Below are 26,573 nucleotides of genomic sequence, written 5' to 3' on the forward strand. Positions count from 1 at the left end.
GCCCAGCGTGGTAACAATGTAGTAAACAGTTTATTTGACCGCAACTCACCCCCAAAAGCTCTCAGTGGCGCAGCTGTTGCTACATCAGAGTATTGTAAAATATGGTATAAGTGAGTTTGACTGAACTCAGTGAAGTTGCCGGTGCCTCCTCAGAGCCGAAACTAGTGATGCCTAGTCAATGAACTAGTTTCCAGCTGCGCTCAAACAACTGGATAAGCCAAGCTGCTATTGGCTGCATTTGCAATTTGCTGTACAAGCAATGAGAGTTTCATTCGTCAAGCCAAAGAGCGACACGGTCTCTGGCAGCTAATTTTTGTTGCTCGGAATAGTCAAACAGCTTCAAAATGTGCCAACCCTATTAAGTGCTGGAAGTATCAGACAGTGACTGTTACAAAAAAACCCATAAAGATTTGGCACATTTGTTGACAGTACTTTCATGTATGTGTAGCGATAGCATGAAAATGGGCTAAATACGAACTCCCCAGGTGACAGGTGTGGGCACAGATATGTGCGTGCAGCAATGCGTTTGCAAGCTTTCTTTTTTTCTTGTCTCTTTTGAATAAGTGGCCAATTTTCTGAAAAATCCGATACTTTGATTTTTTTTAATTAGGCAGCGCCTGTCAAGTCTGAATTATTGGTTGGCGACTGTACTGCAAGTGTGTGTGCAGTATGCTCTCGATCGCTTTGTTTTTATGTGGATAACAGCTCATAAAGCAAATTGAAAGAAAAAATTCATTGAAAAATGGATTTTATACAAGACCTTGTTAGACTAAATTTAAGATATCATTTGCACTGCAGTCTAGAAAATGAGTGCTGCAAGGGCATCATTTGACCTACTTGCAATAGGAATAAAGTTTTATTGCTATTATGTAAAGTTGTTACAAAATGCAATATACATGAGGAGGTCTCGGAGTCTGAGACTGAATGGGGATCTCCGGTACGTGGTGTACACGAAAACATAACTTAGTTATAGCAACGACAGTAAATAAAAAAAAAAAGCAAGGAACCACACTGTGTTGGCACCACTAGTGTTGGTACTGTTTGGTGTCGCATCAATAGCGGAAAGAAAACCTTTGTAGCATCATTTGACAATCTTGGTCTAGTCGTAAAACAATTGTGGGAGGAAAGCATCCAATCATGCAATTGCAAGCGGCTGTTTCTAATTGCCCTCTACGACTGCGCTGGGTTTGCCACCTGCTGCTCTGCACGGATGTTGTAATGCGCAGCTAATTGAACTGACACTCGGGAGCAAGTGTTTCCATTGCGGTGGCAATGCTTCCAGGCATCCAGGCCGATAACTAAAGGCCTCAAATGTGTCGAGCAGCAAGTGAATGGCACAGGCTGAAGAAAGTTGCAACAATTACAGCGACCAGCAGTAGTGAAAAGTACCATGAAATGGATGTGGTGAATGATATGCTGTTCCCAGGCTCCGATGTGCCATGCGTGCATTTCATGAGTGAAAGTAGAGGGTGATGTCGGGGGACGCTGCCTTGCCAAGATTGCATTACATCATTCATCTTGAACGATTCCACCATTGTTGCATCACGGTACATCATTAATCATCTTGAACAAACTAATGGGGGAATCTCAAATGCCAAGTTGACTAGTAGGAATTAAAAAAAAAAAAGGTATCCATTTGTATTTGCAAAGGCACACACAAGCCAGCTTAATGCATCATTGAGACCTAATTATTGAAGAGCGGAGTGGTTTCACCATGTACGTCAGACTAGACATTGGACTTGTGAGAGAAGTTTGTAGATTTAAAATTTGACTGAGTGAAAGCGATTTAATAAAAAATGTAGTGTAAAACTGTACAGATATTGACAGTAGATGTTTATGATGTGCGAGATATAGTAGTGCGAGACTGCAGAATTGCTGCAAAGTTTTAATCGCGCAACTGCGTGTAATCCACTGTTGGTCTATCTGCGACCAGCATGGTGTTCCATTGTCATATGGTGCATGCCCAAACTGCAAAAAAGGGCTATGCGGCAGCAAGTGGCGATGTTTTTTTCCTCTTGCAGTATTTTGTCCTGCAGCAAAATACCAACTCTGGAAGCTCTGCATAGCCGAGCATTCAGATGAGTTCGTAAAAGAGATTTTGCCCTTAAGTTCGAACCAAATAATAGCACCCCTTGCAGCTGAGTTGGGAGTGTATAGTAGTTGAAAAGAGAGTTGCAGAAAAAATAAGTGCGTGCACTTGCCAGGTCACAGCGCAAGTGTCAATATTTAAAGCTAAAGCACTGGCCATGTAGTGAATGATGCACGGGAGCGATAATCTAAAACAATTGCTTTTGGGGATACTTCTGCAGTTATGCTTGACTAGTGCCGGATGTATTTGGCATCCATGGGTGCCAACCTTCCTTGCACTGCCGAGAATGCAGTCTCTCACAAGTGCTAGCGTGTCTAAGCTTTAGTCATGTAAAATCTCTTGAAAGCTGGTGTCCTACAAAACCATTGAACTCTGGTTAACCTCCCTGCCTTTCTCTCATTTGCATCTCTCTCTCTCTCTTCAAACAAGCATACAAAGGTGCCACCTAATGTGTGTACACTGCAAACTCATCAGAACTGTTGCTCAGACCTTTGAATGTCGGCAAGATACTCCAAACCTAGTCTACCTGCACTTCAAGGAGTATTCATTTCATGGAACGCCACTGTTTGTAGAGGCCTTTATACACACTGACAACCTAAGAACTCTGCATGTCTCCATTCACAAGGCCACGCTGCATGCTACCCTCTGTGCCTCGAAGCTTCAAAAACGGTGCCTAAATGGATGCGAATATTTAATAAAAGATGTTCGCCTATGCCATGAGATCACAGAAGTGAGCAAACGTAATTGGATGGCATATCTATACAATTGGAAAGCGGTGTACTTGCCGCTGCGCTTTTAGATTGCCACAGTAGTGTTTGTTGGGTTTCTTTGTTTCTTGCTTGTTTACCTGGGTCACTTCTTGTCTGGCGAAACAGCAGTAGCTGCAAGCGAAGGCAAAACACACAAACTTTCACATGCCATGAATTTTATTGGGTGTAGTAACGCTGACAACCATGGCCAATGCCGTTGTTGCAAAGGAAGTTCATGCATGCCATTTCATAATGGTGATGCTGTACTAAAGAAAAGAATGCCATTGCTTTGGGAAGTAGGTATATGTGCTATGTGTTGTGATACAGCGATGTTTCAGTGCTTGCGTAGGACACAGCCCAATGCATGCAGCCTCTATAGTGCCAGATGTGTTTCCCTGTTCATTAAAGGGCACCACCAGGGCCTAGGAACAGAGGTAGCTGCTGCATTTTTCATTATACAGCTGAACCTTTTAACTACGGTTCAGCATTTTTTGGTTCATTACCGATCTTTTTTTTACCACAATTTGGTTTTAACCGAGAAAGGTCAACGAACGCAAATCTGCCTGAGAGCTAAAAATTGGCTTCAGCTGCAAACTTGCAGGAGCTCCGATCGAAGAAGCCTGGCCAGGTAATTTCTGATGTTTCAGCCTGCTACCCAAGTAATAATGTTTGATAGGAGGCCTTGTTGTATTTGTGCTCAAATATCAAATTTATTGTCTTGATTCCTGCATACTTTCATATTACCATGTGGTTTTGTTGTTCTGTATATTGGATCCAACCACTGCAGTAGAACAGGATGCGCAACCATGCGGCACATTGCAGCGTCAACAAAAGTGATGAAACCAGATTTTTTAAAAATGGTAAGCTTGATGCAAAATGTCCATCGAATGTAGCTAGTTAAAGTTAATTTAGAGAACTATATTCACTGAAATATAACCTAATTTCCAGGTGAAAAAACATATGCTGAATTTTGGTAAAATAACAAAATATGCTGAGCCAGAGTTATAGCAAAGTTGCATCCAGCATGAAAATACATTCGCTTTATACTATATTCGTTATAAATGCATGATCATTACATCCTGCTGATGTCAGCAGAACAATTGAGATTTACTAAATTACATCCAATAATTTTTATATCCCTGTTATATCAATGTTCGACTGTACTTGTGAAACTTATGTGGCTTCAGGGGTGGGGCTTCTACATATGTACTGCTGCACTGACAAGCCTGCAAAAAAAGCAGTGGACCCGCAAACGACAAACTCACTGATTCGTACAATGTACAACAATGTTTCTTGTACCAAAACTTGAGCACAAACTAAAAACTACTATGTACAAACCCCCTACTGACACGAGGATATTGCCCCCATCATTAAAAAATAAAACTAATTCACACTTTTTAAACGAAATAAATGAAATTAAGTAAATGTTTTCAGCAGAAACGTTTCAGTTCCCTGGCTTTGCTTTGATAGCCAGAAAACGCTGTTAACAATGTGTTTAGGTAACTACAAAAGTCAATGATTTTGCTCTAGCAATGCTATATGCCAACCACTACAACAAATATGAGATTTACAGATGTCCGTGTGCACTAAGGCTACTGTTTGTTTCTTCCTCCTTGCTATTGTTGGAGCCAGATGACAACAGCATTTGTCTCCGCATCTCGTACAGAATGATAGATGCTGCAATCGCAGTGTTCAGGCTGTCGACGCCGTTGTTCGCTGGCACATGCACTCTCGCACCAACACATTCCACAGCCAGCTTGTGAGCCTGGAGGCTGAGTCCCTGTGTTTCTCCTCCCACCACGAGAACGCTCGGCACGTTGGTGTACCTCGCAGAGGTGTACTCGTAATGGGGCACACTGATGTCCCTGCAATCTTCCAGATCGTCCATGTCTCGATACGACTTATCCACTGTCAGCCTCCGTCCGTCCGCAGTCTGAATCCTGTACCTAGACTCCTCATCATCATCTTCCTCCTCTTCGCTGTCGGAGGCTTCTGCATAATGGAGCAAAATAGCAATTAAAGGTCAACCGCACGCACCCAGTGGAACAAGTGGAAGTAAGAAAAAGACCAATTTGCTTTATGGCACCTAAGCAGATAATCATCATCATCACCCAATTTTTAGTCCACTGCAGGACGAAGGCCTCTCCATGCGATCTCCAATTACCCCTGTCCTGCACCAACTGAATCCAACTTGCAGCTGCGAATTTCTTGATTTTATCACCTCACCTAGTCTTTTCCCATCCTCATTGTCCTGTTTAGCAACACTGGGGACGAGTTACAACAAATGATTGAGGACCTTAACAGAGAGAGTGTAAGAGTGGGGTTGAAGATTAATATGCAGAAAACAAAGATAATGTCAGTCAGCCTCTAGAGTCTGCTAAAGAATATGTTTACCTAGGTCAAATACTCATAGGGAACCCTGATCATGAGAAGGAAATTTGCAGAATAAAAATGGGTTGGAGCACATTCGGCAGGCATTATCAGATACTGACTGGAAGCTTACTATCATCACTAAAAAGAAAGGTGTACAATCGGTACATTCTACCGGTGCTAACATATGGGGCAGAAACTTGGAGACTGACAAAGAAGCTCGAAAACAAGTTGAGGACTGCACAAAGAGTGATGGAATGAAGAATGATTGGCGTAACGTAAAGAGACAGGAAAAGAGCGTTGTGGATCAGAGAGCAAACAGGGATAGCCAATATTCTAATTGACATCAAGAGAAAGAAATGGAGGCAGGCAAGACATGCAATGCAACCCGTAAGACAATCGGTGAACCATTAAGCAGATAATGTGTGAACCTATTTAATAACAGACATGATGCCAGTTTCAAAACCTGGTCAAAACAGGTGCAGCACACTGCAGGTTCCAAGTCATTTATAAGCGGCAAGTTTCCCCTCTCTTCATCTCCCAAGTCATGACAACTGGATTATAACCTGCTGCTGGCAGTTGGGAACCAACTTTTGCCCTGCAGTCTGATGGGAAATAGGAAAGGGAGAGGTGCAGTCTTTTAATGAAAGCTAGAGATGTTTTCCTGGCTGATGGCCTGGTAAGCTACCCTGGAAAGGTGTTGGGTGAAAGTTGTGATCACAAACACACAAATAGTAAGTGGGGTGCATTCACTGTTATATTTTAAATAATTTCAAATATGGTTTCCATTGTTCCTCAATTTTTGCACCAATATGTGTGTATTTAGAGGATGAAGCAGCAATTGAACAGAGACTGTCTGCAGAGTGTGAAAACAAGGCCTCTACTAAAGAATGAAGCAGACTGACATGATGATGCAATGCGGACATGGAGCACTCCTGCAGTTCATGCCAGCAAGCCCCCGCCACAGTCATGGCCCACCGCACTCTTGATTACAAGATAACGTACATCCAATGTTCTAATGTATATAGATAGGAAGCCTCGAGCTAAAGCTTCCTCTTAAGGCATGTTTGGGATAACTATGATGGCGATTGTACCTTCATTCAGTTCGGTGTCATTGTCTGTAGACAGTCTGCGTGCCCCAACAGGTTCAACACTGCGGTGGTCCGCTAGGTAAACCGGTGTCTCGGGGGTCACGTAGCTCGGCATGTGTTCCCAAGCTATGCCGCTGTATATTGGTATTCGAAAATGTGACCCAGCGCCAGCACGTACCACTTTCAACTCCCATGGGTCCACGCAGCCTGCAGCAGTAATGACAGATGCAATGCACAAGTTGAAATGATGCAGGCCAAAGATTATGAATACTTAGCAGCCAACAGGCTACGTGGGTAATGCAGGGAAAAGTCTCATTCCGCACGTTTCGCAGTGCATTTGATTTGTAACCACAATGCCCTCTGCAAATTAACTACTTCACGTATTACAACTACAAATTCTGGAAGTTAGGTTATATGAAAACATGCATTATTTGTTCCACTTTTGTGCTTCCAGTATGTGACTAGACATGTTTTGGTTGTGAGTGCAAACAGTGCGCTGTGGTCGCTGGTCACAGAAACGTGTTACTCCACTTGTTCTGTGGTAAATAGATTCAAATCAGTGATGCTTTACATGTAATAATTACGTCAAAGTATGAGACTTAATTTTACATCCAATTACATGACGTATACCTTTATCTTTCTATCATGTTTGTTGCACTATTTCTTGGTCGCATATGCGAGCATTGAGAAAAGTCCCATTAGTTTTTGTAACATTGCCTGGTATAAAGTGTGTTGCGAATACACGCAAAGTGCCTTGAGCGGCCATTTGCACGGCAATATCGTGTGTATTTGTGGGCTTCTTTCATGCTTGGAAAAAACACCTTTATGTAGCACATATTGAGCAATAGAAAGCTGTATTGGGAGTTTCTCATGTTGCTCTACAATTTTCTCATTGACACTATTAATCTAATTATAATAATTGGAAAGTTTATTAATTAAGATACATTATCTATTAGACAGAATGCAAAAAATAATCTCAGTTTCTCCAAGCGACGGCAAACAACATTACTTTAGTTCTGTCCAGCGCCATAGAATTTGCATATTTTTAAAGTTTGGCTCAAGTTAGGTGAAATACCCTGTATATGAACTAAGTGTACAGACCTACAAGTAGTGTGAATCACACAACTTGGGAAAGGTCCAATGCTGATGGGATTCTTGTACAAGAGTATTTCCAATATTATCCAAATGAAGTACTTTTATTGCAAGCACGACAAATATTACTGCGCTTGCAAACATTAGAAAATGCATCACTGCTTACACTGCCTCTATAATAATGAAAATGACATGGTAAATTCACTTAGAAAGATGCTTTCTTGTCGTGTTCCATTCAAAGGTTCGTCAATATTTGCCTGTAATATCCTACACAGAAGTTGTACATTGTGAGTTTTGCTCATCTACCTTGAATGAACCAATATATTGGGCAACAACCTAAGATTTCAGTACTGGCTTCGAAAAAAAAAAAAAAAACTGCAATACAATGTCCTCTATGCCTCCGTGCTTGAAAATGTATTTTCTAAGGGGACACTGATACTGAAACAACTTTGACCTCACCAGAGTGCCACAGAAATTAGTAAACGTAATTGTCTAGTGTATATATATATATAAGAATTATGTTGAGTTTGACGGCACTGCATTTGCCACTGCATTCTTAGGTGGTCACCCAATATATTTTGCTGTTATGTCATGAATTTCAAAAGTGTTTGTTCAGGCTCTGTTAACCGTTTACCGATAAATAAGGACTACACTGAAGTGCAAACGAATCAGACTCAACCAAGCATGTTCAGATAACTTTCCATATGTGAGAATGACCTGAACACAAGAAAATAGTATGAAATCTGTGACATCAAATTTTTATAATAGTGTGCATATATATATATCTATATATATATATATATTTGTTTTATTTCTTTCATGATACTGTCAATCCCATCAGGTGTCTTTAGAGTAGTGAGTTAGAAAGGTCTGTAGACATTGTGGTACAGGAATTTACAAAAGTATACAAGAGGGTAACTAGAAAGTGTTAAAAGATAATGGACCTATGTTAACAGCATTGAGTAGAACTGAAGCATAACTGCGAGTCGGCCTAGTTGGAACATATTCATATTGATACTTGTTGTGCGCAAACAAACAGGGACGAAGAATAGGGGCAACACAAGGACGAGCGCTCGTCCTTGTGTTGCCCCTATTCTTCGTCCCTGTTTGTTTGCGCACAAGTATCATTGAGTAGGGCAAATAGTAATGCATAATGAACTTATTTTGGTTACATATGATGTACTGCAAAATAATAAAGAAAGGCAAGCACATGATATATAAAACTGATAACATCATTCACAATTTTGCATCACAGGTTTCCATTATACCTGGTAAGTAAAACAATGATAAACACAGTAATGACAGCATCACTTACTTGTTGCTGACAACACAGTTGGCCAGCATGTTCAACAAATTTGTCAACAGTGGGCTGTGCGACCAACATCTGGACTAAAGCATTCCAGTCACAGACAGTTCACGGGAAGAACGAAGGACTAAATGTTTTCTCGCAACATTACTCTTGGAGTGTAAGGTGATGCTTATGACGCGTTTCTGTGGAAGTGTTATAAGAAATATAGGTGTCAGAATCCACTTTAACCTAATTTTGCAGGATGAGATATAGAAATTTCAGTAGGTACAGCATTGCACGACTGGTTAGTGTATCAAGGACAATCTGTGGCAGCATCGGCGTAGGCATGTAGGTGAACCTATAGCTGTTACAGAGGAAAACTGAATATTAACTGCACTGATGCCATAAATTGTATTCTGATGAAGGCTGGACTGTCGGCCAAAACATCTATTTCATTAAACATTTTACCATACCACGAAATGCTTCGTTCTAGTGTGTTTGTGTGAAAGAGGCACCTCCATGCATTTCTGCTTTTCATTTGCAGTTCATCAGCACCTTTCTTGATAAGTGTAAAATGTAAACACACCATGTCTTTGCAATGCTACAGTTTCCCAGCATATCGCAGACCAGCTAGCCCAATTTCTGCGCTGCTAACCACTTGCCTTTTGAAAGCAACAACTGGCTGCATCCCGCAGCTGCAGCAGTTCGGATCAGTGTTCCCATGTTTCCAGGATCTCTAACATTGTCCAAAATCACGCTGACAGGGATTGTATCTCTTGTTCTTTGAATCTCGATTTGGTCCGCGGACGGCTTTTTGAACACACCTGGAAAAAGAAAACGATTGCACATTCGTACGCGCGTTAACACACAGTTCGCTTCAGTTAAGGAAAGTTGTGCTTCATTCAGCTGAGCGCGCTCACAAAACGTACAGTCGCGGACAGAATGTTATGGACCATGAAATCTAAGAAAAAGCTGAATATCTCCCCAACCTCACAACGCAATCTGGTATTTGCATTTTGGACATCGACTAGAATATCCCAACAATGTTGTCGTGGGCAGTTTTACTGGTTACTGCTACAGGCTGCTCGGGAATTGAACGTTTTCGGAGATCCCGTGGTCCATTTTATTCTGTCCGCGACTGTACATACTTAGTGCGTTTAGAATAAAATCTTATTAACAGCGAATTGCTCCGAGTTAATTATAACTTTCAGATTTAACGGCGTCAAAGAGGATTGTTTGAAGATGTATCAGAGCTTGGTCAACTGTTTCCGGTTTAACCACGTAGCGTGCAGAGCGCTCTGTTTCGACTCTCAAACAATGCACTTAGAGACAGGAGTAAAAGCCGTACCCATTATTCCAGGGCATGTTGTCATGTCGGACCAAATTTTCATCTTCTTGTAAAACACCTTCTTTATCTGGTCTTCCCTTAGAGTTTCCAAGGGCAGTCCTTCTATGTTTTCCGGAAGTGTGAAGTAAATGCTTTCGCACTCAACGCCGGCCTTCAGCGCATCAGCGATTAATCTCTTTCCTTCCAGGAGGACCTTGTTTAGCTTCTCCCTCCTGCGCTTCATCTTCAGCTGCATCATGGTGTTCCTGTAAGAGAGCGCTACGTCAAAACCGTCGTTGCTTTGAACTGGGGCAAAGTAATAACACGCCTTCGCGCGCCTTCAAGGGTGGACTGCGGTACTTACGCGAATTCATCGTCATCACTGCCTAACTTGACGTATCGTGGCCCAGAAATAGGATCGCTCGCCGGTTTACTCGTATCTTCTGTTTTCGAAGTGGGATATATGACTTTCTGGGCCGTTCTTACAAAACCCTTTCGACGAAATCGCACCGATTGGACGGACATTCCCGACCGAACGTGAGTACAGATCGCAATAAAGGTAGACGCGCTTCTTCCTAGAGACCCCATGATCGCAGAAATGCTCGTTCGTTAAATGAATTTACACGGTTTCTTTCATGAGCAGCTACTTATATGACTCGCTTAACTGAAGTTCACGCAGTTTAGTGCATGTGCATGCCGCTCAGCACATCAATGAGCGCGGCCATTTTGGATTATAGTGGATCTGGCTGACTGCTGAACGGCAAGCAGAACAGAAACCGGAACTAAAAATCTACAGTGCGCTTTCTTGTGTCAGGTCAGTTTACTAAAGCGCAACTGGGTACGTGTTCCGCGCGAAAAACGCCAAAGTTGTTGACCATCCTTTGCCGGTCGAATGCCGACACCGTTCGGCTGAGGAAGAAGGTGACGGGTTGCGCGCGAGGTTGGTGAGCGCGTGGTGGCGCGTGATTGGTGCCCCGCCCCCCTATCTATTCGCCTCGCCTGCGGTACTTGTCCTGCTCGCACAGGTCACCTTGGGCATCTGGCGAACGGGCATCCGCGACAGCAGCCACAGCCAGCCGAACTTCGACAGCTCGCCGAGACTCCTTTCAACCCGTGAAGTGCTTTCGCGAGCTTCGACGTCGGGTGAGTGGAAGACGGAGCCGGTCGGCCCCCGATTCTCGCATCTGCGGGCGGTTAAAGGCTTCGAATCCGACGCACACGATGGTCTCGCGAGCCGATCAGCCGTTTTTCCTCTAGGAAATGACGCTTCCGTCTAGTGTTACCAAACAAGAGACCTTGGCGATTCGCAGGCATGTTTACTTTGCCAAGTGACCGTTCTACACGCGCTTTAATTGTGGAATTCTCAGACAGCGCGTCTCCTACGGCTTCTTCACGCGCGAGATGCGCGTCATATTGGACAGTTTGGCATGGCTGTTTTTCGTTTCGATCTTGTGCAACATTGCAGCATTGCGACTTCATGTCAGATGATGCAAGTGTGCGCCGGAGCTATAGTGAACTATATGTATATATATATAGCCGAAACGAACCACTGTTTTCCTCAAACATAAAACATACTCGAACTGGACGCTTAATTCGTCGATCGTATCGGAAATTTAGGTGTTCGGGATAAAAAATACGCTACTGTGCAACAGGATACATTTGATTGCATATGCATTTCCACGGAACTAGCGCGTATGTCTAGCTATGTTTGACCCTGATAAAACGACTTCAAGGTTAATTCAGTGCAGGCAATTGCCTCAAGTTTGATCAGTTTAGCTAGTCGTTTAGCCAGTTTACGAGTTTAGCTAGCCGACCATCGCTCGGTAAAGCTTGGCGGGCGCGCACTTTTTGACGCGCTTTTGCGTAACGGCAGTGTTTTACTTAATCGAGGTCGTTGCTCGCATACTAGACGTGGTCGTGCGTGGCTTGGCAGAGTTTCAAGCTGTTGCGTCTAGGCCGTTTTGAGATTGTTGTAGGGCGCGACGATATATCTTGCGCAAGGGCCAAAGGCCATTTGAGTTGACGTCCAAGGTGACCTTGACGGGACTTGGTGTATCTTGTTTACGATCTCGACTACAAGGAGGCACGTAACATGATGCGCCTGTCGAGGAGGCTTACTACGTTTTCAGTTTCACCTCGAATTACGCGCCTCGGCCCCTGTTTGCGCGAGTGGTACCGTGCGAGCGCATTCCGTAGTCCGAAAGAGGACTGAAGCCGTTTTGGCGCTTCGTAACTCATTTGATGTTTGTGCTGAACGTTTATCTACTTTTATTTTAACCTGGAGTACGCTGCACTCATTTCTAAACTTTTTTTTCTTCCGACGTTTCCCGAGGAAGTGCAGGAACAGTGCATGGTGTTGTGAATGATTTTTCGCAAGGCCTTCTATTTTAAGGCTTGACAGGGATCTCCGGCCCAAGGATTTAGTCCTCTTGGCATAGGCTGTGTTTCTATTGTTGACGTACACTTTACCTTATTTTCCTTTTTGCACCGAGGACTTTGGCATTATATAACTTATGTCTTGCTTCAGCCATAGTAGTGCACTGACCGTCCCAACTCTCCTTCGACGGTCTTGAAGCTAATATCTGTGCAGATTTCTGAGCATCAAGTTATTCTGAAACGAACCACTCCACAACAATGATTAATCACCATTGAAAAGTCTGAAATGCACCACGTGCATTCTTACGAGGGAACTATATTCAGGATGTACTAATCATGGTGTGAAAGTAATCCAGGAAAACAATGAAAGTCCAGTATATAATGAATGCAGCAGTTCTTTCCTTCTGTTGTAAGCAGTTATCATACTTTGCTTGTGGTAGGGTTATCCTGGTGATAAATGTAGGTGGGTGCAGAGCTCTGACAGCTAGCCGACTGTGCGTGAAAATTGGGGAGATATGAGAACTGAGTTGTTGCATTGTGTTGGCCCACGTTTCCTTTAGATGTGCAAGTTGAATAGCCGTGTTAGATTTCACAGTGCACAAGCGTGGTATATAATGTTAAGATGTAATCAATACTTCAGTTGAATTGCTGTGTGGTCAGGTATGAAAGCATCATTTAGAAAACTGGTTACTGGCCAAAAGAAAGATAAAAAAAGATAATGGGGTAAAGAAAGATTAAAAGAAGACATCTCGGAACCTGTACACACCCCTTGCTTACAATGACTCAGCCGTGATCGGTTAGCATTTAAATCAACTGTGCCATGTTTGTGGTACCATAGGCAATCTTCTAGTTTACATATGACATTCTTCTGCCACATCCCTTTATATAGTTCCAGGCATCTTCGTTAGTTGGTATTGAATTACACCATCACACTTAAACAGCTACCCCCAGTTTCCTTTTTAGTCAAATAGTGGTACTGCACTCCAGAAGGCAGCACTGCAAAGGCTAGGAATACTTTTCATTGCTTGCATTCACGACGAAGAAATGGCGTATCGCATAGCAAACAGATTAAGTATGCATCATGCTTTTGGACGCAACTTAGGCCTCGTACCTTTGTCACAAAATATGATGTAATCATTACAGGGAAGGCGCATATGTGCATCTATTTGCCACTGACCGTGCAGAGTGGCACACAGCAGCCACGGTGGCACTGTTTGTACTCCCAACTAAAGATGTATTGCATGGTTTACTGGAAGCGTTCCTGGAAGCATTTATTACTGGAGGTGTTCATAAATGTGGTTTGACGTAACCTTACGTCTCCAGTTGTAGTTGTAATATACAAAGTAGTTGCACTTGCTCACTTTCAACATTACTGATGGGAATCTTCTTGTGAGTTCGTGTCTGCAAAGAGTTTCCTATACGTGTGCACACATTTCCCTGCAGTTAAGAGCACAAGATGGCTGGCCACTTCACTTACCCTCCTCCCGAGATCATGAAGGAGCTCAAGGCCACTGCCGAGGCCATTGTGGCACCTGGCAAGGGCATCTTAGCTGCTGACGAGAGCACATGTGAGTAAATCGTGGCACATTGAAATTAGATTACACGTAAAATAGTCCCTGTACCTGTAGTGCATCATGAATCAGTTGACTTACTTCCTTCAGCTTAAGATTTGTGAAGTCGTGAACTGGTATTTCTCTTGGTTTCATTTCTGAGCAATAACGTTACAGGCCTCTAACTGCAACCTATTCCTCCCGTTTCTTTTATTTCCCTTTTTTCTTTTTCAAAAAATTTTTCTTTTCAAACTCTAGTTTTACGTTCTTTAACATATTTGTATTTCTACTCAGTAAGCCTTAGCAATGCTTGTCACTAGAAATGTTTTAAAGTCAAAAGAGAAAGCTCTTTGAAATGGCTTGCTTTTATTTGTAAAAGAAAATACTTTGAGTTGGCGGTGGCATACTCCGGGTTCACTGTAATTTGGTTACACCGTATTGAGTCTTAAGCATTTCCAATTCTCATACGGGCCTGCTTGTTGTAACCGCACACAGCCACCATGGGCAAGCGGCTGCAGGGGATCGGTGTTGAGAACACCGAGGAGAACCGGCGCCAGTACAGGCAGCTGCTGTTTACCTGCAACGAGCATATGAACAGTGCCATCAGCGGCGTGATCCTGTTTCACGAAACCCTCTACCAGCAGGCCGACAATGGAACTCCATTTGTCAAGATCCTTGAAAACCGCGGCATCATTCCCGGCATCAAGGTGGACAAAGGTGTCGTGCCCCTCATGGGCACTGATGAGGAGAGCACCACACAGGGTGCGTACATTACATTGCATTCAGTGCATGTTTGTTGTTTCGTGCAGGTGTTCGTACACAAGTGGTAGTCTTGCATGGCGCTAAATGCACTTGAAGTTCCTGTCTTTCTTTTTTTTTCTCCTGTTTAGCATTGTGTGACGCACAAGACATATTGTTTGTGAAGCAACAATTCATCTGCTGAGTTCGTGGGTTTGATTCCCTGCAGCATTTCAATAGGCTGCGATCCAAACATGCTCGTGTACTTAGATTTAGGTGCAGATAAAAGAACCCAAAGTCTGTCAGAGTTAATCGTGAGTCCTGCACTACAGCATGCCTCATAATCTGATTGTGGTTTTGGCTCTTAAAAACACTATAAAATTTTGAAGTTTTACCCATATCTGGCAGCCGACATTGACATATTAGTTGGTTTCAGTAGGTTTCCAGCTAACATTTGAAATGGCTCGTACTGCCATAAAGAAATGTTAAGACTGGTGACAGTGCATAGAATTTTTTAATTCATTGTCATTTATGTAGGTAGCGCCATGAATCTACTAGCTACTGTGTGAATGCTTTGCAGGTGATGGATCACTGTAGGCAGAGGGGGCTATTTTCTTGCTATTTTTGTGAAAGATGGCAAAGTGCCAACAGTGCAGTTGTAAAACTAGGAGGCGAGAAAAGTAAGCTCTTAAAATATACTCTGCACTACAATAGCACTCCAAGATGCCATACCAACGAGCTTGCAATTCAGAACTAGTATAACATATCTCATTCTTGCATCCTTAAGTGACATGGGCACTCGGTAAGGTCAGTAAAGAGACGCTGCATAAATCTTGCACACATGCACCTGTTACCACTGACACTTCAAAGTCTTCCAGAAAGCAGCTTGTCTGCTTGTAATTGTGTCACCTGGTACCCAATTACTGGATCGTACTAAAAGGAACTATCAACTGCTTGAGCGCTGAATGTGTTGAGGAATAATGCTCATGGAAGCTTCTTGCTATGACTGTCATGGCAGTATGTATTCCCACTGCTGAGAAATACAGGCTGTATATGAGTGGGTGGAATAATAGTCTGCAGGTCATGTTGAAGGGTAGCTTCTAGACCAGCACAAATCTTATGGAAGTGTTATTCTCTGTAGCATTGAGTGCCACTGGGGCCCAATCAGACTGCCAGGCAGCTCTTGCCGTGCGTGTAACGGCCTGTATTCTTAGGTTGTTCATTTAGTATTTGTTGTGTTCTTGTCCTGCATGCATGGTGGGAGCAGATGTCTTGCTGTAACCTACACCCCCACTCATGTCCTGTGCCTGTCTTCCACGCTGCATGATATCGACCGGAACAGGCCTCGAGACAGATTTCACAGGAAGAGCCTAGTGTGGTGATGACTTAAGCGTAATTTGATATCCGTGGGCTCTCCTAGACACCATTGTCCTCGTCTTATCTAGAGGCCGTCCAGACGGCAGAGTGAAGTGTTACAGATTGTAGTGTTTTTATGCCTTTCCTTATCGTAGATAATGCCCAACTCCTCTTACCCTTGTGGTAGTCCCATCATAGGTGTCTGGGACAGGTAGTCTCTTCAGTACAGACTTTCGTACTCCAGCACTCCTAACAGTTTTGGGGGCACTTGCTCCCCTGTAATTCTTTTTTTTTTTTAACAATCATTTTCTTTTATTTCCAGTCTAAGTGAAAGCATAAATTGTTTTGGGTTCTAACCCCCCACTTTTGAGTCACTGAGCACCTCTGGTGTCTGCATGTATTTTTTGTTTATACTCTTGAAGGGTTTCTTATATAGGGGGTGGGGCAAGGAACATAGTTTTTGAATAGTGCAAATATAAAAGTAAAACATACAAAAATCCTTAAAGTACTGCAATTATACAATACAAAAAACAGAATATTCTGTTAATGTGTAAAAAAAGAGACAGCATGCAGGCTCTTGCTAAACACATGTTATTAATGTTAGCGAAATATTGCGCTGGTCAAGAAGGCTGCTTCTGCTATTTTGCTGCAGGCCTTGATGACCTGACCAAGAGGTGCGTCCAGTACCGCAAGGATGGTTGCCGTTTTGCCAAGTGGCGCTGTGTGCTCAAGATCCGCCCGCACTGCCCGTCGCCCCTCGCCATCCTGGAGAATGCCAATGTCCTGGCCCGCTACGCCGTCTGCTGCCAGCAGGTTAAATTTTTCACTTGTCAGACTATTCTCTCAGACTGCTATTATACTCGAATCGTGCATTGGCAATGCTCTTTGCTTGCATGCAGGTCCAAAATATGGTGAATTGGATTTGAAACATCTGAGCCTATTTGCCACCAAACGAGTAGAATGACCCGTTTCTGAAACGGCAACCACAGTGCACTACTTGTGCTCGTGAAAAAAACAGTATGCCACATACTGGAAGCACAAAGGTTGCACAAATAACACTTTATTTGATGTGACTTAAGTTGTAATATACGAAGTAGTTAATTCATAGAGCGCATTGTAGATGACGAACTGCACTGAAATTTATGTGGAGTGACTTTTATGAGCACACCACTTGCTACCTGCTTAGTTGTCAAAACAAACGAGGCCATTCTTCTGTGTCTGTAATATGGTTTTGTGGCTGTGGTGTTGCGCTGCTAAGCCTGAGGTTGTGGGGTCAAATCCCAGCTGCGGCAGCCACATTTCAGTGGGGGCGAAATGCAAAAACGCCTGTGTTCCATGCATTCGGGTCACATTGAAGATCCCCTGATGGTCAAAAATAATCCAAAGTCCCCTACTACAGCGTGCCTCATAATCAAATTGTGCTTTTTGCATGTAAAACCCCAGAATTCCCAGTAAGGTTTTGGGCAAGTTCTCTGTAGATGTTGCCTCCTCTAGCACTACTACATGACGGGAAGAAACACTGCTTGATGTATGAAAGGAATGCAAGCCTCTGTGCGCTTATCAAATTGCTTTTGCTGTTTGCCTGAGTAAAGTTATATTTGGAAGGTGGGGTAAAAAACGTATTCGAAGGTTTCATAATCCAGCTAGTATCAATGGCTGCCAGTACCATCTTTGAAATTACACATTCCGGCTTATTACAAAGATCATTTCACCTTTCCCCAGCGTAAAGTAACTAAGAATTCATTGATTTTATTGACATAAATAAGGCGCATTGGCTGAAAACGGTAATGAAAGCCACTCGTATATTAGTGCAGCAGTGAGCAGCAGAGCTGTGTAGAAAAGGCAACTATTTTGCACATTAAATTTTAGCATACAGTTGTCAATTGAAATCTCAGCTTATGGCACTTGCTTAGCCAAACTGAAGTCTAGAATTTGCTGTAGTAAAATAGTTTCGTTGTGTGCAGAGTCCTAAAGCATGGGTTCTGTTTTGGCTGCAGGCGGGCATTGTGCCCATTGTGGAGCCCGAGGTGCTTCCTGACGGGGACCACGACCTTGACCGGGCGCAGAAGGTCACGGAGCAGGTGCTGGCCGCAGTGTACAAGGCCTTGAATGACCACCATGTCTATCTGGAGGGCACTCTGCTCAAACCCAACATGGTTACCGCCGGGCAGAGCTGCACCAAGAAGTACACGCCGGCCGACGTGGCCCGTGCCACTGTCACCACCCTGCAGAGGACTGTGCCGGCTGCCGTTCCCGGTGCGTACAGCTTCCACTTGCACTTCCAACTCTGAAACTGAAATGGCCAGGGAACAAAGGTGCCCCCTCTCGTCATCTGTATGCAAGGCCTCTCCACCAGTGATGTTTCAGGTTGCCTTTTAACTCCTTCAGCATTAGACCACAGGGATGCAGGGTTACAAAGAAACCTTGAAGGAAGTTGAAGACCATGCAATGAGTGATAAAACAGAAACTAGCAGGCAAGTTAAAGATCGCAGATGGTACACATTTCTCAGATCAGTGATGGAAATGTTAACGTAAATGGAGGTGGAGTTCAGAATGTTCTGTAATATGTAGAACTTGAATGTGGTGGTGAAAGAAATCAATTCCAATGGGATATTACATAGAGCAGAGATTAGGAAAGCTTCAAAGTATAAAATGCATTGGTAAAAATGGCACTAAGGGACTTATTGCCACCCTTAGTGCATTGTGAAAAGTACTGCCGAAAACTAATGAGTACAAATACAGCCTATCCAAGTGAGGCTCCTTTCTCGACGTCTGTCTAGCAGTTTACTAATTCTCCTGTGCTCATCCTGACAGTGTTCAAATATAGTAATTAACAATGCAAATCTGATGGATTTTCACCTAGATCAGGGTCTCCTATGAGTAATCTAGGTTAGCTGCTTGCAGGTAATCCTGATCACGAAAAGGAAACTTACACAATAAAAATGAGTTGGAGCGCATACAGCAGGCATTACCAAACCATGACTGGGATCTTACCGCTATCATTGAAAAGTGCAGTCATTGGATTCTACCATTACTATCATAAGGGGCAGAAACTTGGAGGTTAACAAGGAAGCTTGAGAGCAAGTGATGGATCGCATGAGTGATGGAACAAAAGATGTTAGGTGTAACATTCAGAGACAGAGCGGTGTGGATCAAAGAGCAAGTGGCGGTAGCCGATATTCTAGTTGACATTAAGAGGAAACAGTGGAGCTGTGCAGGCCATACAATGCATAGGGCAGAAAATCGGTGGTCATTAGAGTTGCAGAATGCGTTCTTAGGGACAGGAAGTGCAGTCAAGTGTGGCAGAAATTCAGGAGGGTTGATGAAGTTAGAGAATTTGCAGGTACAACTTGGAATCGACTAGCACAAGACAACAGTAATTGTAGATGATATTTGGAAGTTGCCGCACACAAAACACAAGACTTGAAAGGGGCAACATGAAGTGTTTCTTCGAATCTCGTGTTTTGCTTGTGGTAACTTCCCAGAATCGAGAACCACCAACTGGCCTACACACACACTCTATGTTAATTGGAGATGCTTGGAGAGGCCTTTGTCCTGTAGGGGGCATAAAAAGATGATGACGACAACGACGACGATGATGATGATGGACCTAGATGCACTGCAAGAGGGCCTGAAATTGCATGCTAATATCAAAGTTGAAAATGGGCATCCAATTTGGCCATTCGTTGCACCAAATGTGGGTGCAAGCCTGTCTTCAACCAGATGCATAATTTACGCAGGTTTCACGACATGCGCTAGTGAAATCTTCGTGGCTTTCACACAGCTTTGTAACGGCCCCTGTCAGCTTGCCACTGGTCACCTTTTATTGACAGTCTTTGGCTCTCTCCACAATACAGTGGTTGAGCATTCCTTTTGTTTTCCTCAAGAGCACATAACATGGTTTTAGCATCTTCTTTCTTTTGTTCAGCATATATACCGCAGTTCCAAATAAAAAACACTTGTTGGCAGTCAGTGCCTAGTCCTGTTTTCTTGTCCCACTTCTTGCGGTGTTTTTACACCATGAGCCTATGTGTGGCATCAGTTACGTCGTGCAGCAAAGCTCGTAGTACAGTCTCATTCCCTTTGGTACCCAGGCATCACATTCCTCTCCGGAGGCCAGTCTGAGGAGGAGGCGTCCATCAACCTGGATGCCATCAACAAGTACCCTGGCAAGAAGCCCTGGGCCCTGACCTTCAGCTATGGCCGTGCCCTGCAAGCCAGTGCTTTGAAGGCCTGGAGCGGCAAGACGTGTAACATCAAGCATAGCCAGGACGAGTTCCTGAAGCGTGCCAAGGTGAGTTGAGCATGTTGGTGTCGCTTGCGCACCCTCTCTTGCATGATTAGACATCACCCTCTTTTCATGTTTTTTTACAACAGTGACATGCATCTTTAAAATGTTCTGGTTACTAGCTACATACCCAGGCAAAACAATTTAGATGTGTCAAGCGTGCTGGACAGTGGCCAGAGAGTGGCTTGTTTCCTAGTTAACATATGTGCTGTTCCAAGGAACGTAATCAAAGAATGTTAGGCACAGCCTTTTGAAATTGTTGTCAAGGTGGTTTAAAAGCCTGAAACCTATTGGTGCAGTATATCATCAATTAATGGCCTGTTAATTACGAGTTGATATTATCCTAAGGAAATGTTGCTTATTAATGGTAAACTTCAGTCTGCTGCAGTGAGAATAGCAATGACTTTTCTATAAAGCTGTCTTGATATCTCTGAAAATATAAAGGTTATTCCAGATGTAATACATATTAGTGGACATAACTGACAACTGCATCTGAGGGGAAAACTTTGAAAAAGATTGTGCAATTGTAATAGAGAAGCCTAATTAATTTCTTGGCGTATTACGAATACCGGCTTCATGGCATCTCTTGTATTTTGGTGCAGCTCGTACAATATTTCAATGGGATGCCGACTTGTCCTGATAGCATGAGAGCTGTGCAAATGTGTGCGGGCTTTCAATTGTTCAAACTGCCTTTGAAATTTTGGAAGTCATATGGACTCTGCAGCTAAACTTGCATAATAGAGCTCTCAGATTTGATGCTCATGGAAAGTACACACGTGGGAGAGAAAAGCAGTGGTATTTATATAGCACTGCTTAATAATCTGTAATTGCTATCCTGCAGTTATAGCTACCATACTGTTAGCTTTTTTTCTCATGACAGTTTCGTATCCATTCCTAACTTTTAGTAATGATTGCCTAGCCTTATCTGCAGAAGTCTTAGGGGACATGGCTTTATCACTAGCGTACAAATTCTAAAACCATTGTATCTGTTTGGCATTGTATCTTTTCACCCCCGAATGTAGCATGTTAGTGTGTGGCAGTTGCACGGTGGTCTCACATGCTGCATGTGTTTGCGTTTCAATATGCATGCTTGGCAGTAGGAAGCTGTATAAAAACTTGCACGTCATGCTTAGGCAGTTTCCTGTATGCCTTGCTGCAATTTGTAATTGAACGTCTCTAATAAACACAAATATAATCAATTATTGGATAAGACCGACTAAGCCTAAAGTTTGCTTGCCCATGCTATATTTGGATAAGCATTCTAGTGCTATAAGAAAACAGAAAAGGCAAGCTCCCGGAATATAGTGGTAACAGCAAAGGGAATACTAGTTCACTTGCAGCTCAAGATCTGTTACGGTAGGCAAAATACAGTAAAAGCTCGTTAATTCGAACCGCAAGGGGAAGCCGCTTCAGTTCGAATTAACGAAAGTTCGAACTAACGAAAGTGAAACAGAGCAACAGTACACTGCAATTTGGAAGCAGTTGGGCATGTCAGAAATTTGGCGTGTCAGAAAGTGATGGCATGTGCCGCGGGCACACGCCATCTTCAAGTCGAAGCTCTGGGTCCAACTGTGCCACACCACCGATGTCCACCGAAACGAACGTTAGCTGAGACTTAACACCATCGCAATGAATCGCGACGGCTGATACCTCCTAAGCTGAAAACAGAGGTGCACAACCGATGGAGACTGCCGAGACAGACGCTGAACATGTGAAGGTGGCGAAGGCCCCAATTCGTTGGTTCTTGATTGCAAGCGCAGCTGTGACGTACTTGATTCGCTGCGTTTTGGCGCTTGCCGTGCCATCTTTGCACAACATTAGCAGCTGTACCAGATTTGCGAAGCCTCCAAGATTCGCAACGGGCAAGAAGTCTCGGAGGTTACGTAGAACGGAGAGGCGGCAGCCGCCGCTGCCTTCTGGCTGGCCCCGCGTCGGTTAGGTTTTTTTCCGATTTTGCCTTCTCTCGCCGTTCTCTCCGTTTTGGAGGCAATACAGCCTTGTGTGTAGGCAGTAGGCGCGTTTCTCTGGCCGTGTGCCAGGCGAGCGTAGTTTGAATTATCCGTGAGGGAACCTTCTCACGTTCGAATTAACGGACTTTTTTATACATAGACTTCTGTGGAGCTTGGCCGGACCAAATCATACAGTTCGAATGATCCATAAGTTCGAATTAACGAGCTTTTACTGTACCAAATACACAGCAAGAGAAATGGCACATTATGAATATAGGTAATATTGGCAAGAACAGTTGCAAATATTGGGTGTAATGAAGACATTTTAGTGTTGGGTGCGACGTTATAAACTAGGTTCAACGGTATGAGGATGAATTGAAGGCTCCATACTAACAGCACAGGTGCATTTCCGCAACGTTAGAGCCACGTGTGCAAATTTAGCTTACAGAAACAATGTCAATTTTGAAGGTTCCCCAGAGCCAGCTAATTTAGTGGGATGGCTACCAAAACCTTGGCTGTCCAACTTCATTGAAGTGGAATGTCTTAGTAATGCACGTTTTTCTTTCCTTTTATTTGCCACATTCCCTTTCTCCCACACCCTCCCCCTCCTTTTGTTTTCAATTTATTTTAGGCTAACCACTTGGCTTGCCAAGGGCTGTACACCCCTGGTTCCATTCAGAGCCTGGTCGCCGATCGCTCCAACTTTGTCCCCACCCATTCCTACTGATTTCGCTTCTTTTCTGGCACAGCCTCAAACCTTTGGAGTGGCGGCACTTTACTTTTTTGCCTACCTGAATTTCGTTGTTTTTTGTGCCCTGTTCTGGTTGGGGAAGCACTCTGTAGTTTCCTTGTTTAGTTCTTGACGTCTGCAACTTTACCTGCTGTACAACCTTCCTTTTCTTTTCTTTTTTTTCATGCATACCCACTTTTTCTGTAGCTACACTGCTTTCCCCGAGCACCACTTTGCTGAATAGAATGAACAACTGTTAGTAGAGTTGCATGGCTTATTCGACAGTTTATGCATCTTACAATGAGCTGTTACTTTTGTGATTAGTGTGGTATCTTTTGTACTTGATGCACGGACCTTTTTGTCAATGCAGAGCGAATTGCATGCCTTGTTTTCAGATTTGTATCTACTTTATGGCATTTTAGTCTACCAAAACCTTACATGCGTTTGTGCTAGTTTTGTTAACCTAGTGTGCAATGGAGGCCTTGTTTCTAAATGCTGTTTGCTTTAACATTCCTCTAGAGAGCATTGTCTGTTGCATACTTTCCAGAATGTTCTCTTGCCCAGTTTTTGAAGTTGATTGTATTAGAAATTTGTTTTTGTTATAGCGAGGATTTGGCATGTCCAACACTGTCGGCATGTTTTTTCCTGCATTCTCTAATAAGCTTGATATTTGCATGTGCCGCATGCACATTCTAGTGGCTCTTTTTGGTTACCGTGCGCTTCTGTTTTGCAATGCCTTGTTTATTGCACCTGAGCAGACCAATATGTAATCATGCACTTTTACAAAGATGTTATGGCTGTGTGCAATTTTATTTGTCTAAGAGCTCTTGAACCACTTTTGGCATCGTTTTCCTCTTAAGAGCTTTATTTTGCATTTTCTTGCCATACCTCGATTTATGAGGCCCTTTGTTTACAAAAGGAAATTTTGTACAGAAACTGACTCTTTAGCCTCTACTCTTGTCTTCAGTTATGTTTTAGCGTGCATATTGCAAGAGCCTTGTGCCAAGTGAATCACCTGGAGTATGTGACAAATTGTTTTTGCCATGTGCTTACTTATTGGTATATGTACTTCCAGAATATGCTGTTGTGCGCAGTTTGCAGTCTTTACAGTGTAGAGTGAAGTGCCTGCCAGTGATAGCGATTTTATATAAAGCCACACCAAGTATGTTGTAAAGAGTGGCTGTGACAGTGTTTTATAAGCTGCTGTGATGTGTTCTGTCTCCAACACAGGCCTGCAGTGAAGCTGCTCTAGGAAAGTACGGCGGCGGTGTTACTGGAGCGGCTGCCTCAGAGATCCTCTTTATCAAAAACCACGAGTACTGAGCCCTCCCCTCTCCCATTCAATCATGTCCGGTGTCGGCGTAACATACTTGACGGCCAGTCTTTTCTCTCTGTCTCGACTAGCTGTAGTAGCATTCAGTCGCCTCCCCTCTGCCGTGCTCCAAATTTTAGACTTATCTAAATGGTGCCCCCTGTGTGGTTTGGACATTCCCCTAATGCTAGTGCCATTTGGCGTTTGCCAAAACAGCTGATGTGCACAATAAAAATTGAGTTGTTGGCCTCGCATTTTTTTTTCCTTTCTTATGCACCCTCTGTAGGTGGTCTGTTTTACAAAAAAAAGATGGACAGGATTTTGTCAGAGCAGACCACTTCAGTCACCCGGCGTGGTTGCTCAGTGGCTATGGTGTTGGGCTGCTGAGCACGAGGTCGCGGGATCGAATCCCGGCAACGGCCGCACTTCGATGGGGGATAAATGCGAAAACACCCGTGTACTTAGATTTAGGTGCACGTTAAAGAACCCCAGGTGGTCGAAATTTTTGGAGTCCTCCACTACGGCATGCCTCGTAATCGGAAAGTGGTTTTGGCACATAAAACCCCATAATTTTTTTAGACCACTTTAGTGTACTGAGCTCCACAAGAGTGGTCCATATTGCAAATGAGTTGGCACATTTACAGAAGTCTCAACACCACAGGTTGAACAGAAAATCGCGACACTATTTTCTTGCACCCTAAACAAAGAGAAATGGTGTTACACCTGTGTGCAGATTTATCGCTGTGCACTATCCATTCGAACTTAATATTTGGCCTTTTTCACTGCCAACAGGTGATCGTGCAGTAGATTTCTAAGAGCGTGAATTAGTCTTTGCCCCCCCCCCAACTTTCTTGTTAGTCAAAATAAGGTTACATACAGATAAATACAAATATACTATTCTACGTACCTTACATTGTTCTTCCACATAGTCCCCAAACCGGTTCAGACATTTGTGCTGTCGCGGCACTAAATTTGAGATGCCTTTGTGAATTGGCAATGCACGCGGCCTCCCCGAATGCTCATCGTCATGCAAGACTACACGGCCTTTTGCAAACTCTCAACGCCACCACTTGTCGAAGTGACACTTCTCCCCATACACGGGCTGGCTGCATGACCCTGTGGATTTCGATGGGCGTTAGTCCCTTGCTCCACAGAAAACCAATTGCACTTCGTTGCTCATACACCATGGGCATGTGAAGCACAACCGCCATCAACAGCTGACACCACAGCACTGCAGAGCTGCCAGTAGACAAGGATGGGCCGGTCTAAGACTTTCTGATCTGGCCTCCTACTTTGACTGTGGTTCGATTTTTACAGTGAAACTGAATAAGGCCAGGGTTCTGGGCATCAATGGCTCGTACCCCTACAGGCATTTATGCTCCCATAAGCAAGCAAAGAATACAATGGCTCATAGCCCTGTAAGGCAGAGGCTACAAGCACTCTGCAAAGTGAAGCAAACGGTGCTTAAATTCTTTTTAATTGCATATTCAACACAGAGAACAGCATGTCAAAAACTACCATCAATGGCTCGTAGTCCCATAAGGTTCATGGCTACTCACTTTTCGTAAATTGGCAGCAATGACACTACCCCTGTTGCCATCGGTAACAGGGGTAGACAGATCCATTGCAATGTCGCATTGACCCAGCCCAACCGACCACCCAGCAGCGTACATGCATTGATTTGGCATCAAAGAATGCGATTGCAGTTGCAAGTGTAATAATGACCACCAATCAAGACAAATGATTGGGCATACCTTTTGTCACAATGACCACCCATGAAGACAATGAGGGCATACCTTAGTTCAAAATCGTGTCTCCTCTGTGTCGTGAACAGCTTCGCTGGTCAACGGCCTTCACAGATTGGAATGGCTCATGATTTTTCTATTCTCTGCAAAGGCCTGAGGTGGCATCCAAACTTTACTATGGGCCAAGATTTGTTATTTTGATCCTGATACTAGCCCTTTCATGATAAATTGAAATGGACTGGTCAACATGCAAGTGCCTTGCTAAATAGACCCCAGTCCCGACTCGTTAGGGTTAGCTTCATTAAAAGGGCCCTTGCAAGGTGCATTGGCACCTAGTCCTGAAATAGTCGGCGCACTGGTCTTGGTTCAAGTAAACCATTCACTAAACAGTGGCTTTTGGTTACCACCGACAGTGCAAATGCAGCACCATTACTGGGCTTAGTTTTGTCCAAGAACCATGCCATGCACTAGCATTTGCAAAGCTTTGATTTATTGTCCTCGAGAAAAAACTGCTTGCATCATG

General features: G+C 43.6%; 2 protein-coding genes across 3 annotated transcripts; one reads left to right on the plus strand and one right to left on the minus strand.

Annotated features, from left to right (window-relative positions):
- Positions 1 to 2,991: 2,991 nt before the first annotated feature.
- Positions 2,992 to 10,784, minus strand: LOC135915474 (rRNA methyltransferase 3, mitochondrial). Its single transcript, XM_065448564.1, has 5 exons — positions 10,371 to 10,784; positions 10,028 to 10,272; positions 9,342 to 9,503; positions 6,303 to 6,506; positions 2,992 to 4,830 (listed from the first exon to the last, which is right to left on the minus strand). Exons 1-5 carry the CDS (start codon positions 10,592 to 10,594, stop codon positions 4,406 to 4,408), a joined length of 1,260 nt encoding a protein of 419 aa, XP_065304636.1. The 5' UTR covers positions 10,595 to 10,784; the 3' UTR covers positions 2,992 to 4,405.
- Positions 10,785 to 10,989: 205 nt separating this feature from the next.
- On the plus strand, positions 10,990 to 24,559 carry Ald1 (fructose-bisphosphate aldolase). Of its 2 annotated transcripts, none has more exons than XM_065448565.1 (7): positions 10,990 to 11,149; positions 13,826 to 13,950; positions 14,428 to 14,694; positions 16,679 to 16,839; positions 18,024 to 18,282; positions 20,121 to 20,320; positions 22,895 to 24,559. In XM_065448565.1, the coding sequence occupies exons 2-7, from the start codon at positions 13,839 to 13,841 to the stop codon at positions 22,988 to 22,990; spliced, it is 1,095 nt and encodes a 364-aa protein (XP_065304637.1). In that variant the 5' UTR covers positions 10,990 to 11,149; positions 13,826 to 13,838; the 3' UTR covers positions 22,991 to 24,559. The 2 variants fall into 2 exon arrangements, with proteins under 2 accessions (XP_065304637.1, XP_065304638.1); XM_065448566.1 differs by having other exon boundaries at positions 10,991 to 11,149; positions 24,224 to 24,559.
- Positions 24,560 to 26,573: the final 2,014 nt, after the last annotated feature.

The sequence above is a fragment of the Dermacentor albipictus genome, chromosome 2 (genome assembly GCF_038994185.2).
Source record: "Dermacentor albipictus isolate Rhodes 1998 colony chromosome 2, USDA_Dalb.pri_finalv2, whole genome shotgun sequence".
Taxonomy (NCBI): domain Eukaryota; kingdom Metazoa; phylum Arthropoda; class Arachnida; order Ixodida; family Ixodidae; genus Dermacentor; species Dermacentor albipictus.

Excerpts from the sequence above, each read along its gene's own strand:
- LOC135915474 (XM_065448564.1), bottom strand. The coding sequence starts at position 10,594 with ATGGGGTCTCTAGGAAGAAGCGCGTCTACCTTTATTGCGATCTGTACT. Across the intron at positions 10,273-10,370 it reads AGTGATGACGATGAATTCGC|GAACACCATGATGCAGCTGA; the intron begins GTAAGTACCGCA and ends GCTCTCTTACAG. Across the intron at positions 9,504-10,027 it reads AACATGCCCTGGAATAATGG|GTGTGTTCAAAAAGCCGTCC; the intron begins GTACGGCTTTTA and ends TTCTTTTTCCAG.
- Ald1 (XM_065448565.1), top strand. The coding sequence starts at position 13,839 with ATGGCTGGCCACTTCACTTACCCTCCTCCCGAGATCATGAAGGAGCTC. Across the intron at positions 16,840-18,023 it reads ACGCCGTCTGCTGCCAGCAG|GCGGGCATTGTGCCCATTGT; the intron begins GTTAAATTTTTC and ends TTTTGGCTGCAG. Across the intron at positions 18,283-20,120 it reads TGTGCCGGCTGCCGTTCCCG|GCATCACATTCCTCTCCGGA; the intron begins GTGCGTACAGCT and ends TTTGGTACCCAG.